This window comes from Lagopus muta, chromosome 15, assembly GCF_023343835.1.
Source record: "Lagopus muta isolate bLagMut1 chromosome 15, bLagMut1 primary, whole genome shotgun sequence".
In the NCBI taxonomy this organism is placed as follows: Eukaryota; Metazoa; Chordata; class Aves; order Galliformes; family Phasianidae; genus Lagopus; species Lagopus muta.
The window spans coordinates 6,880,533-6,893,110 of NC_064447.1; the positions used below are offsets into that span (position 1 = coordinate 6,880,533).

A 12,578-nucleotide genomic window follows, 5' to 3' on the forward strand; every position below is an offset into this window, starting at 1 on the left:
CTTGTCCTCAGGTGCTTGTGGAAAGGAAACCCAGCCAGGCAGCGTGCACTCACTGTGCTGCTCTGGGCTCCAGCGACTGCAGGAGCTTTGTGCTTCACCTCACAGCAGAGGACCTTATGACTTATGGCTGCATTTGCTGGAGCACAAGCAGTAGTGTTACAGGACTAGCCAGAATGTTTCTCATGCAAAAAGGAAAGTTCTGAAAAGGTGAGCAGAAGTGAACTCTGCAGGCTCCTGCTGCCTGTGTGGGGGTCTGCTTTGCTTGGTAACAACCTGGTGGGGAAGGAGGGGGCAACTGGATTGCAGACATTCATCTTCCCTATGAACAAGAACAAGAGATCCCTGGGGTCCCCTCTCTGCCATTTTTTTCCAAATGTGTATTCACAAATGTGCATTACTTTTTTTCTTTTTGGTTTTGGTGGCTCATAATGGGCTCAATATTGAAGTACCTGAGGACAGAGGTCTCTTTGCATCCCACTTATTCTCCTGTGATTCATACCATGCAGCCTTGCTTTTTTAAATTTTTTCCCCTCTCTGCTTTTGCACAATAAACATTTTCCTGTATTCTGTGTCTATTAGGAATGTGGTTGCAGTGCTCTGAACACAGCCATGCTTGGACAAGGCCATCTCAGCCTCTGTGTCAGGGGCCAGCCATCCTCCAGCTATAACGATAAACACATCTATCAGAGGGTTAAAATAAATACTGGAAGCAGTAAAACAATACAGCTTGTTACTTTGAAGAATTGCATCTTAATATTTTCCAACAGCGGTAGTATTTGTCCTAGAAGTTTGTATTGTTAAATTGCCAGTTGAAAGATTCTGCCTTTTGGCATGACAGATTTGACATGCTGACAGATATTTTTTAATACTTCTCACTTCTTTGCTTGGTTAGCTGTGCAACAGCCTTCATCTGTTTTTTGTTGGGTTGAAAATGAGTCTGCCAAGTGCATTTTGTGTTGTGAAATCACTGTAGACTGGGACAGAAACACCCAGTGACACCAGTAGTGGTGTTGGTCAGACACATGTCCTGGGATCTGGAGAAGCTGAAACAGATGCTCATAAAGCCAGCAGCAGTGGGAGATAAAGATAAGATATGTGTACACTGGGATATGTAAAGATGGGAGACAGAAAATGTGAGGGTGTGGGTTTTTCTTTTTTTTACTGGCATTCATAGGGGAAAACGTGATGAGCATGAGAGATGGAGGGAAGTGAATCCAGGTGGCTGTGGAGAACGTTTTCTTCCTACCAGTGGGGTGGAATGTCTGTTTTGCTGCCTGGAAACCATTGCCAGGGTATGTGCTGAGGAGGGCAGGTGCTTCTGGGCAGGGATGGCTTGTGGTCCTCAGCAGCAGAACGTCGCTGTCACCTCCTCGCGGAGCTGCTCGTTATCTGAGAGCCTGGAAACTTGCCTCAGGTACAACTGCTCAAATGAACCGGACTGTGTGGCATTGTGCGCTTGTTACATGAGCTGAAATGGAGTTGTTGCATCTGGATGTGTATAGTTGGTGTCATCAGATAAACTGCATGTGTGTGAGCAGTGTGCTGTCCTCTCAAGAAAACAGGCACTGAGATCATTAATGCTAAGCATTGGGTATAAGACCATGCCTGTGCATAAGCATATTTTCAGTTTGGATCGTGTGTTAAGCATTTGGTGGGACTGAATCCAAAAGGGAGGCACAAGGGAGCTGCCATCCCATATGTGATCAGGGCCAGCAAATAAGCAGGCCTGACTCCTTGTAGGAAATGCCAGTGCAGGTGCTGCCAAATTCTCTATCCTCGGTAGTTCTGGATGGCTTTTTCTTCTAGGTTAGCTGCTCACAGAGAAGCTTTTGAGTCCGGTCTGATGGGAACGCTGCGCTCCTTAAATATCCTCTTAAATGTGTGTGGCTTCACTTAATTACCATGAATGAAGTTGGCAGCCCTTGCTGTGGCTGTGCTCAGATTCACACATTTTCCTGTTAAGATTAGTTCTGAAGCACATGTTAAGGACCCCAACTTTTATTGACATATGATTCATTTCTCTTTTGGCAGATTTGAGTAGGCAGGAATAAATGTTTTAGACCAGCAGTAATGAGAGCTTGGAGACCGTTCTGCAAAAGAAAAAAACTTGCGTGGTTGTAGTTGGCGGAAAATAACATAAAAAATCATCCTCCTCCCCAGTGTGGCCATTTCTGTAATAGAAGCGATAAGTATTGGACTTGCCTTTTTAACTTCATACTATGAGAGCACTAGAGTGACGGTCTTTTACAGAGCTGTCATCTTTGTCCGTGCTTCACAAATAGCTCTCCTGTGGCAGGGCTCTACAGTGTTTGACTCCCACCTCAGAGACAAGCCTACAGCAAGCATCACACTGTTGTTCTTACCATGCCTTGGTTGGGAAAGAGAAGTGAGAAAGGGATCTGAAATACAAGAAATTAGTCACTTCTGAGCATTTCCTTCACCTTGCCTTGAATCCTGGGTGGCCCTGGCATTCTGCTGGAGGCCTCCAGGTGAACATGCTCTAAGTTTGCTCTTGGCACTGCCATTCCTGGGTTAGCTGTTGCACTTCTGAGAAGGTACCGTCTTTGCGGTACCTGTTGTGTTTGACATTGGGCAGTGCAGGGCATTACCCAGCAACGTGCTGGCATGCATCTCTCTCGCAGGCATGGGACAGATGAAAAAGTGTCTGGCAACTTTGCTCAGAAAGCCTTGACACAGCAGCTGGTTCAACCTTGTGTATATCAGCGTGGAACTGAGTTCATGTTGGTGGTACGGCATTGCAGGAATTAAAATGGAAGTGGGTACTGTCAAGGTTTATTCCCTATTTTTCAGGCATAGCTGTCTAATTAAAGGAGGTGGTGCAGAATCAGTGCTGATGAATGAAATATATGTATTTCAGTTCCTGAAATATGTGTATATATAAATATATTATTATATATAATATATATTTCTGATCCTTAGTAGCTCAGCCTTCCATGAATGATTGTTGTGTGTCACAGGATGCTGTAGAGAGCCTGTTAGAGCAAACTGTTCTAAGCCATCCGTTTTCTAATGTGCCTGGAGGTATCATCACAGATAACCTGGAGGAGGAAAATCAATCTAAAACTTCATTAGCAGTGTTGCATAGATGTCTGTGCTGATGTAATGTGCTCTGGTTCCCGTCGGGAACTGGGGAGAGTTTTTAGCTGCAGTTTTGCTGGTGTCGTAGCAATACAATATGAGCAGCCAGGGTGGGCTGTTAGTAAGGAATGTCCCTAATCAAAAAAGATGTGCAAATGACATTATTTATAAACCTCTTCTTCTCTTGGGATAGCCTCGTTGTGTTTCAGAGCGGACAGAAAAAACAAAGCTGTCCTTTGTGTGTTTGTTTCAACTCAGGTGATAAGGGCAGAAGGTTCTGGATGAGAGGCCAGCCCAGGGCTGGCAGTGTGATAGCGGCTGAGAGGAGCAGCCAGGAGTGAAATGCAAATTCAGCTTCAGGAGAGTCTCAGACATCCCAGGCTCGATGTCACTTAGGCACCTAATCAAACAGGAAATTGCTTTCCCAAGTCATCTGGGATCTTGCACAAATCAGCGCATCGTCAGCATGCTAATGGGAGCTCAACCGAGGCCTTGGAGAGGTGCTGCCTGAGGGGCAGCTCTGAACATTGTGTTCTGTGAAGAGCACATCCAAGGCAAAACCAAAACAGACAGCATTTCATGTTTCTGATGGACAGGCAGGAAAGGGAAGATTCAGATGCGCTTCCTCTCCCTGCTGTGTACCTTGTGCTGATGACAGCTCTTATGCTGTTAAGCTCCTGTTCCTCTTTGCTCAGCCAGTGTGTGAGTGTGAGATTTGGGAAGGCTTCAGTAAGCAACAGAATAAAAGCTGTGCTTCTGTGCCTTGAGTCCTCCCAGGAAAACATGCTTTGACATTGCTCTTACTGATAGAGATGTCTATAAACAGCATGATGGCCAGCAGAACAAAAGTCCAAAGAGGTATACTGTGTGCCCAGGGTTTTTTGGAGCACCCAGGTAGTTCCTTTCCTATTGGTTAATGATGGCTGCAAATGACAAGCCAAGAGCAAGAAAAAACTACTAAGCATGGTGTGATGGTGTCTGGCCAGCCTGCTGGGGAAGAACCTGTGGCTGCTCCCAGCTGTGGATGCTGGCTGACCACCTGGTGCCCCTTGGCCACAGTGCAGGGATCGAGACGCATTTCCTAGATTCTCACAGTTGAACTAGAAATAATACATTTATAGGACCAGAGGCAGTTCACTGCTCAGGTTAAGTGCTTTTAAAGGTCTGAGTCATTCATACCGTAGGCTATTTGGGGAGCTGGGTTTCCTTGTGAAAGCACGTTTTGTTACTGCTGGAAACACTCCTGTTGTTCTGCCTTGCTGTGGGGCCACTTTGTTTTTTGGGCAAAGCCACTCTGCGTGGTCCTTTGCAGGCTGCATTGTACCTCACCTCCCTTAACGTAATTAGTAAAAAGTCTGGACACACTTGGAAGGCAGTGAGAGCTAGAAAGGCTCCGCTGGGATTTGGGAAAGTAAGCCTGATCTGAGACTCCCTAACACTGGTTGTAGTCTTCGGAGTCCAGTGGATCACACAAAGTACAACATTTTGTGTCTCTCCCATGTAGTCAGAAGGGTTCTCTGAGAGCTGCCAGTACCTCTGTTATGTTGGTTGCTGCTGAAAATCAGGGAAGTAGTTTTCCCTTTCCCTGCTAAGCTCAGCACTGTCTGGCAGCAACATGCTCGTATTACATGGGCTCCTGGCACGGCTCAGTGAGATCAGCTGTGCCTCCAGTGTGCAGATCCAGATGGAGTTACCTCAAATTTTGGATGTCCAGCACTCTTAGCTTGAGGTGATCTATAGAGAGTCTTACCTTCCCGTCCGGTGTCAGCCCGCCTCCATCTGCACCAGGAATCTGATATTTACAGCCTAAACTGTTGGGCTGTCTCATTCCAGCTGGTAATAGCATCGTTAATTAGCTTCTTAATTTGTGCTGTCTGAATGTACCTGAATTTCTAGGAATTAAAGTCTGCATGGAACCCAGCACAGCGGTGAATGCAAGTGGAAAACAAGGCAGGATGCATTAAAAATGTTCGTGTGTTATTTAAAAAAAAAAAAAAAAAAAAAAAGCTGAGGGATAGTGCAGGTGGATCATGTTTGCCTAGCGTGGGTTGTATAATGCTTCCTTACTGTGCTGGTGATAGATTTTACAGGCCAGGTGTGAACACTGAGATTAGCTCTTGTGATTTGCCAGGCAGGAGGGACACTGGGTGATGGCGGTGGGGTGGCTGTCTGCTGTCTGAGGGCTCCTGGCAAGATCTGAACTATGCTTGGGGTGGCCGTTCCCAGTGATACATTTGTCTGAGTGATTGTGGGGAAATATAAAAAATGATACAAGTAGGCATTTAAATCACATTGAGCATGATGTTGCACGAAGGATGTAGGACAGCAGTTGGCTATGAAAATTTATGTGGGTATGGCTTGGTCTTGCAAGAGTTCTGAGCATGATGTACGTATTAAGGGAATGGCTTGCTGATGGAAATAATTGAAAATATCATATATTGAAGAGTGCTGTCATGTGGGGCTGCACAAAGGCTGATGGAGGGGACATGCCATCCAGGAAAAGCAAAAATATTGCAGCAACAGCAGGAAATACATGTGGTTAATATGAGCCTCTGATCTCATCGTGACCTGCATAACGTGACCTGAGAGATGCTGTGAAGAAGGGAGTAAGGGATAAGAAGTCAGGTGCTTTTTGTGGTGTGGGAGGGAGGAAAGGTGCCAGCAGGATGGGCCAGCTTGGGGCTGACACTGCTGATGTGGCCCTGGGGTAGCCAGGGGTACAGGGAAGGTATGTGGTGGGATCAGGTAGACTCTTGTTGTATTTTCCATATAAAGAAAAAAAAAAATGGCATCAGAGGCACAGGCCTCTCTCAGCCTGCCACCTGCTCCTGCATGCCGAGCACATCCTGCTGCCTTCGCCAGGAGCAGCCAGCAGGAGCAGAGGAGACAGAACGCCTGCGGGAGAACTTTTAACATGATTACGTGACGTCAGATGCAGCACTGGGCTCGGCGGGTGAGGAGCTGGAGGGGCAGCCCCATGCACACCGGGTCTGGGCATGTCTAGCTGTGGTGTGCTCACATTGGTCACTCAGCCTGGGATGGGCAGCTCCCATGCCCTGTCTGCTGGTGAAACTGGGCCAGCTCTGGCTGTGTATCGCAGCTTTTTCTCTGTATTGTCTACCCAGTTGCTTAGTCTCCGATTTCTTTAATCTAATATTTGGGGTATCATTAAAGATATTTAAGCCTTTTGTTATGATAGCAATGCCACAGCAGCTCCCTTTTCTTCTGGGAATGGGCAGTGTTGGTCAAATCTCGGCTTGGTTTGGACCTTCCCTGCACCATGAAATGCAGAGCTGGCTTTGGGCTTCTGCAGGGAAGTGAGAGGGGCTGGTGGCCAGCCCTGGTGTGAGCTCTGCAGCTCCAGCCTTGCTTCACTGAACATTGTTTGCATCTGAGAGTAATAGTGGCTCTGAGCCAGGTCAGGCTAAGGGGAAGAGGTTATTCTGTGCTGTCATGTCTGAGGAGCAGTGATGTCAGTTCTCCAGCTCTTTTTATTAGCAGTATTAATTACAGTTTCTAAGCATCATTAAGTAAAGTGAAAGGAAGGTAAATAATGGCTGAACAGTGACGTTCCTGTCATACATCCTGACAAAAAGCAAGGGGTGGGCTAAGCCCTTTCGGGATGGGCAGAGCTGGTTACCAGAAGACAGCTCTGGATCCTCCCACAAGACCCAGGGACATGCTGACCATCTGCTCCTGAGTTGTGCCTGAAGTTCCCAGGGGGCTGCTGGTGGTCGCTGGGGCCGGGGAGGGGTGAGGACATCTCAGGTGGAGTCCATGTTGCGTGTGTTAATCAGGAGGTGAGGCTGATGAGATGAGAACAGCATGGAATCACTCAGAATGAAGGAGGGGGAGAAACTACTGACCCTGTATTCCTTCCTCCTTATAGGTCCTCTTTGCAACGACTACTGAAAAGCTGCTGAACGATCAGAGGTTAAAGAACAGATCTTCATCTGGGGATAGTATTCTTTCTTGTTTCTGCTCAGCACGAGGTACCACCAGATGGTTCTTGGTTGCAGCTTAGAGTGTGACTAAAATTTGTTTTTCAGGCACTTAGGCAAATGGGATTTATTTAATTTCTCTTCCTGCTCTTCCCTTCCCCTCCAAGCTATGTTCTGAATTTCAACATTCCCTTTTCCCCATAGAATGAAGTTGAGCTGGGAGAGCTGCTGTTGTCATTAAACTACCTGCCCAGCGCAGGAAGACTGAATGTGGACATCATTAGAGCAAAACAGCTTCTTCAGACAGACATGAGCCAAGGTTCAGGTAAAGGGCAGGGTATTTCTCACATTACTCATGCACAGCTTTTATATCCTTCTAAAGCAGACTGCCAGCAAGGCTGCAATTTGTGCGGGATCTAGGGGGATTTGGATGCTCAGTTCCTTTTAATACAAGGCACTGGATACTCATTTTATATATGTAGTCAACAGTAACCAAAGTAGCCGGAACACTTATTCTGAGCTAAAACTGAGGGTATGAATGCCTTTGTGACACTGAAGTTCAAAATCTCTGAACCAGAGTGAGGTGAGAAGCCACAAGTCCCAGTTACCTCCACGTTCCATTTTGTAAGACAGCCTGTTTAAGGTTGTTAAGATACTGAGCACTGTGTGAATGACAATACTGCAGTGGTTTTATTTAGGGTAACTAGCTGCTCTGTGGACAACGTTAGGTTTTCACAGTGTCCGTGCCTTGCTCCCTGCTGTTTCTGAGCATGCAGACTGGTAGCCACGTGCTGCACCAGGCCATGCTCCCTGCCCCAGCATTGCTGCTGTCAGAATGCTGGCATTTTTTAGAAAGAGCAGAGCATCTGGCCTGAGTCAAGGCTGTCATTAATTGTCTTGGTGTGGTTTCAGTGGGAGCGTTACTAAGGCAGCTGCCCAACTCCTGCCTCCCCGCTGTGCGGTGCTGCAGGCCTCAGTCCTTCCCCAGCGCTGTTCTCCAGCATGACCCAGCCCTGTGTCGCTGTGCCCAGCTGTGCTGAACCTTCCTGAACCAGGACGTTGTCTCACTACTCCAGTAACGTACAGCCTGAGTTTATTATGTTTTTGTCAGATCCCTTTGTGAAAATTCAGCTTGTTCATGGATTGAAGTTAACAAAAACCAAGAAAACCTCCTGCATGCGGGGGACGATAGATCCCTTCTACAATGAGTCCTTCAGCTTCAAGGTTCCCCAGGAAGAACTGGAAAATGCCAGCTTGGTGTTCACAGGTAAATGTGCTGCTGTTATTGGTGTGGCGTGGCCTTGCTCTCTGAGGTGAAAAAAACAGCATTTGCAGGCATGCAGCGAGCCCATGCAGGGCAGTGCTGGTCCTGGTAGCTGCCCCGGAAGGGGTGGCTATTGCTGGAGTTCTGGGGTAGCTCAGTAAGCATGCTGTGCTCTTTAGAGCCCTCCACAGCTTGAGTCTGGAGCTGGGGATGCACCTTGCCTGTTCTGTGCTTAATTTGTGCCACTGTGTAATGGTTTTGTGCATGAATTACACTCTTGGTGATAAAGCCAAAAATCAGAAGAATAAGAGATGAGCATTGAATGATCCTAAACCCAGCCATTGGCAAAGATAACTTTTGTTACCTGACGTAGTTTGCCTGTCAGATGATGCAGTCACAGGCGTGTAGCACTGACATCACCTCTTCCCTGCAGCACAGCTCCACTGGAGGAGTGCTGGGGCTGAGTGGTGGCTTTGGGGACATATGCTGCACCCACAGCCACTCTTGAGTTCCTGTGCCTCTAATTTTATTTTTTGGCAGATTTCTGCCCATTACTCATCACCTTTCCAAAGAACAGAAATGGATCTGTACCTGGAAGAAAATATGTTGACTTACTTTATTCCTTACATGGCAGATGCAGGTGTCACAGCCTGTACCGGGAGCCTAATTCCCACCCATTACCTTGTTTCCAAAAGTGATGCTGATCAGTAATTTAAATCCTGCCCTTCATGTTCAAATATTTCCTCAGCCAAAAGCCTGTAATTAATCACATCTTTGCATGCACGTTGTCCTGAATGCACCTTTCATGTGCAATGATGAGTGTGTGCTTGGAAGCTTCTGTCAGGTGCTCACATGACAGATGTGAAATACTCTTCTTTGTTTTCATCTTATAGGAGAAAAAGTGGTTGCAGGATCAGCACTGTGTGATAGGGAGCGTGAGGGGGTGTTCTGCTCCTCTCTGAAGCTGAGGAAGTTGGCATTGACAAAGTGGCTATTGGATTATTTTTGTTTTTATTTTTTTCTCTGTGTGTGTGTTCAAATGGATGTATTTTAAAGTAAGTGAGTTGGAAGTTAGTTGTGTGATTCGTAATCATACATAATGCAGTCAGGTTTCAGTGGTGTGTCTTCTACTTGGTACTTGGCTGGTAATGCTTGCCTTGGAAGTTGCAATAAGTAATCCCAAAGTGTCCATTTTTGCTCTAGGCTTTTGTTTGCTGTTGTGGTGGTTCTTTTTGTTATTTGTTTTCTGGAGCTGATTTTTAATTTTATCTTTTTCTTTCCATGGCTCTAGTCCTTTAGGTCAGTTAATTAAATTTGCTGTTGAGTCGAAGTCCAATTGAAAAGGAAAATAATCGTGCTTGAAGGGTGGTTGATGCTGCTCTAAGTGGGTAGAGAGCTGCCAGTCACTGAAGCCAGAAAATGAGTATATCTTCAATAATTTAAGGGAGCCCTTTTTGTGGCTTCATATTTTGGACCCAGTGTACAGCTGTCTTTACATTGGCTTGGCTTCATTTGAAGGTGGTGGAGCCGTGCCAGTCCCTATCAGCTCCTGCCTCCCTCTGTGTAGCTACACTGCAGAGTGATGTGCTATCAGACAAAGTACAGTTATTATTTTTTCCATGGTGTTTTTTTTGTCTTGAACAGACTATCTGGCTTCCAGTGCACTTAATAGAGATTTGTGCCTGTTCCTCCTGTGACTTTCCCAATGACAGCCCTGCAGCCTGGCAGCTCTGTAGGCTCTCCTCTGCACTGTGTTCTTCGTGAAGCTGCAGAGAACCACCCTTGGACTGACCCCACATTAGGGCATAGCTGTGCTGGGGATGGGAAGCCTGTGTGTGCAGGTGGGGAGTGTGGGGCCAGCTCAGCATGAGCAAAGATTTGGGGTATTTGGGACCATTCCTTAGACTTTTCTTCTCCCTTAAAATCAGAATGATTAAGGTTGGAAAAGACTGCTAAGATCATCTAACCATCAACCATCCCCAGCATGCCCACTAAACCTTGTGACTCCTTGGGCATGTTGGGACTGAGTTCTGGAGGTTTTTGGTGTTCACAACCCAAAGTGCTTCTCTTTCCTTCCATATTGGTGCAGGGCACGTGTGCCTTCTTCTCAGGTGCCTTCTGGGGATGTTGCTGCCTCAGGGTCCCCACTTGGTGCCCAAAAGGAGGTGAGATGAGCTGGGGGGAGGCTGTCTCCACCAGAGCACCATCTGTACACAGCTCCTCACCAGAAGAGGCTAAAACCAGGAAAATGATCAAACGATGTAACAAGCTCAATTAGTGATGCAACAGCTTGTAGAGATGTTTAATTGTAATTTACTTCATCCAGCACCTTGTCTTGGTAATGAGACCTACGCAAATCTCCTGGGGTGTGGGCAGCTTGAGAGCTGGCCCTAGCAGGGCAAATTTGGAAGGACAGCAGGTTCTCCTGAGCACACGTACCTCTGAGCAAACACATTCATTATTCTTTGTCCTGTGGATAGTGGTATTCAGCTGCTGCCTCCAAGCAATAGCCTGAGGTCACCGCTGGGCACACTGCTGAGAACGTTTGTGCAACAGCAGCTCTGTGCTCAGGCTGGCTGAGTGCTGGCCTGCAAGTGTGTGCTCTTCCCTGGGAGGTTTGGGACTCAACCCCAAGTCCCAGCCTAACCTTCAGAAAGCAAGAGGCACGATGACACCTGACATCCAAGCACCGTGGTGTTTTGTTAATGATTATAGCATTGTTAATAACAATCAGGTAATGCTGTTTGCGGTGCAGTAAAGCCCAGATGGTCCAATAAAAGCCACTGGAGAGCGAATCACATCTTGGTGACTCTCTGTCTTCTGATCACTTACAGCTTGCAGGCACTTTCTCTTCTGCACCATCTGTAGGATTTTCTTCACGTTTCGATGTGATCATGTAGGACCATGTTGATTTTGTTTTAGTTTATTTTTTTAGCTCCTAGGTAAGCATAGTCAAATGGTGGGATGTTGAACACCTTCAGCTGTGCTTTCAAGGGCTGCCATGCTCCACGGGGCTGAGACAACACCGTGAGTGTTCCCTGCAGCAAGCACTGCTACGGTTCATGTCTTCAGCCCCAACATTGTGCTGACGCTTTATCCTGCAGCTCTAATTAACTTCCAGTTAATAGGAAGTGCTTGATTAAAATAACAGATTGCTGTTCGATAGCAGTATACCTCATTCCTCGTTACCTTGTTTTCTCTTTCCCTCAGCCCTTGGGGAAATGTAAGAACCGTTTAACGAAGTTTGGATTTTTTGAGGAAGAAAAATCCTTGTTGGGATGTGTTGATAATGGTGTTGTTCTGGTGCTCAGTTTGCTTTGATTGAAATGCTTTCTTTTTTGAAGAAATACTGCTTGCAGGAGTTGTTTTGGGTTGGATATTAGAAAAAATCCTTCTCAGAGGGATGAGGTATTGCAGTACGGCTGCCTGGGGGTGGTGGAGTCAACATCCCTGGAGGTGTTCAGGGAACATGGAGATGTGGCATTGAGGGATGTGGTCAGTGGCACGGTGGGGGTGGGTTGATGGTTGGACTAGATGATCTTTGTGGTCTTTTTCCAACCTTAATGACTGTATTAACTTCTTACTGATCTCAAACCTGCATTTACCCAAAGCATCTTGATATCAAGTTATCTGGGATTCACTCTGGATCAGTGGTGGTCAGGCTGGTGGTGCAGACGTTGGACATGAGGGGATGCTTTTGCTAAAAGCGAGAGTTTTTTAAGAGTCCCAAGAATGCCATGCAGACACATCAAGGATTTTCAATTTTTTTTTTAATTAATAGGCTGGTTTCCAAATGTTCAGATAATTGGAACAGGTTGAACTTAGATAATAGATTTGTCCTCAGGCTACTCCAGAAATACGTGTGAATTTTGATTTGCCTGGCTGTATACTGGCATCTGAAGGTCATGCTTTCATCATCTTCAGGTGCCCATTTGCAAGGGGTGAAAAACACAGTCTGTTTGGGGTCATTACATGTCTGATTTCTGACTTGCTGCTTCAGATGTTCATGTCTTGTTTCTCCTATTGCTTTGATTTCTCACAAAAATTCAGGAATTTTATCTTTTGCATACATCTATGGGAAGAAAAAAGTTCTCTCCTCTAACATGAGGCAAGTGAAACTTTTTTTTGCCTCCCCCATGCTGACATACAGGAAAAAGAGGTGGTTTCTGTTTTTTTTAATGCTATGCTGGGCAATGTAATATCTCTTAGGTAAATAGATAGGCAATTTGCTGCTAGAAGATTGTTTCTGTTAGACCTGTGCTTCTGAAGCAGTG

General features: G+C 46.3%; 1 protein-coding gene across 5 annotated transcripts in view; it reads left to right on the top strand.

Moving 5' to 3' along the window:
- Positions 1-12,578, top strand: part of SYT17 (synaptotagmin 17) — a 38,233-nt gene that overhangs the window by 18,832 nt on the left and 6,823 nt on the right. For all 5 annotated transcript variants that reach the window (XM_048961970.1, XM_048961974.1, XM_048961971.1 and 2 more), the window contains 2 exons: positions 7,245-7,365; positions 8,152-8,307. In XM_048961970.1, coding sequence (XP_048817927.1) covers positions 7,245-7,365; positions 8,152-8,307 — 277 coding nt within the window. The remainder of the gene's footprint in view (positions 1-7,244; positions 7,366-8,151; positions 8,308-12,578) is intronic.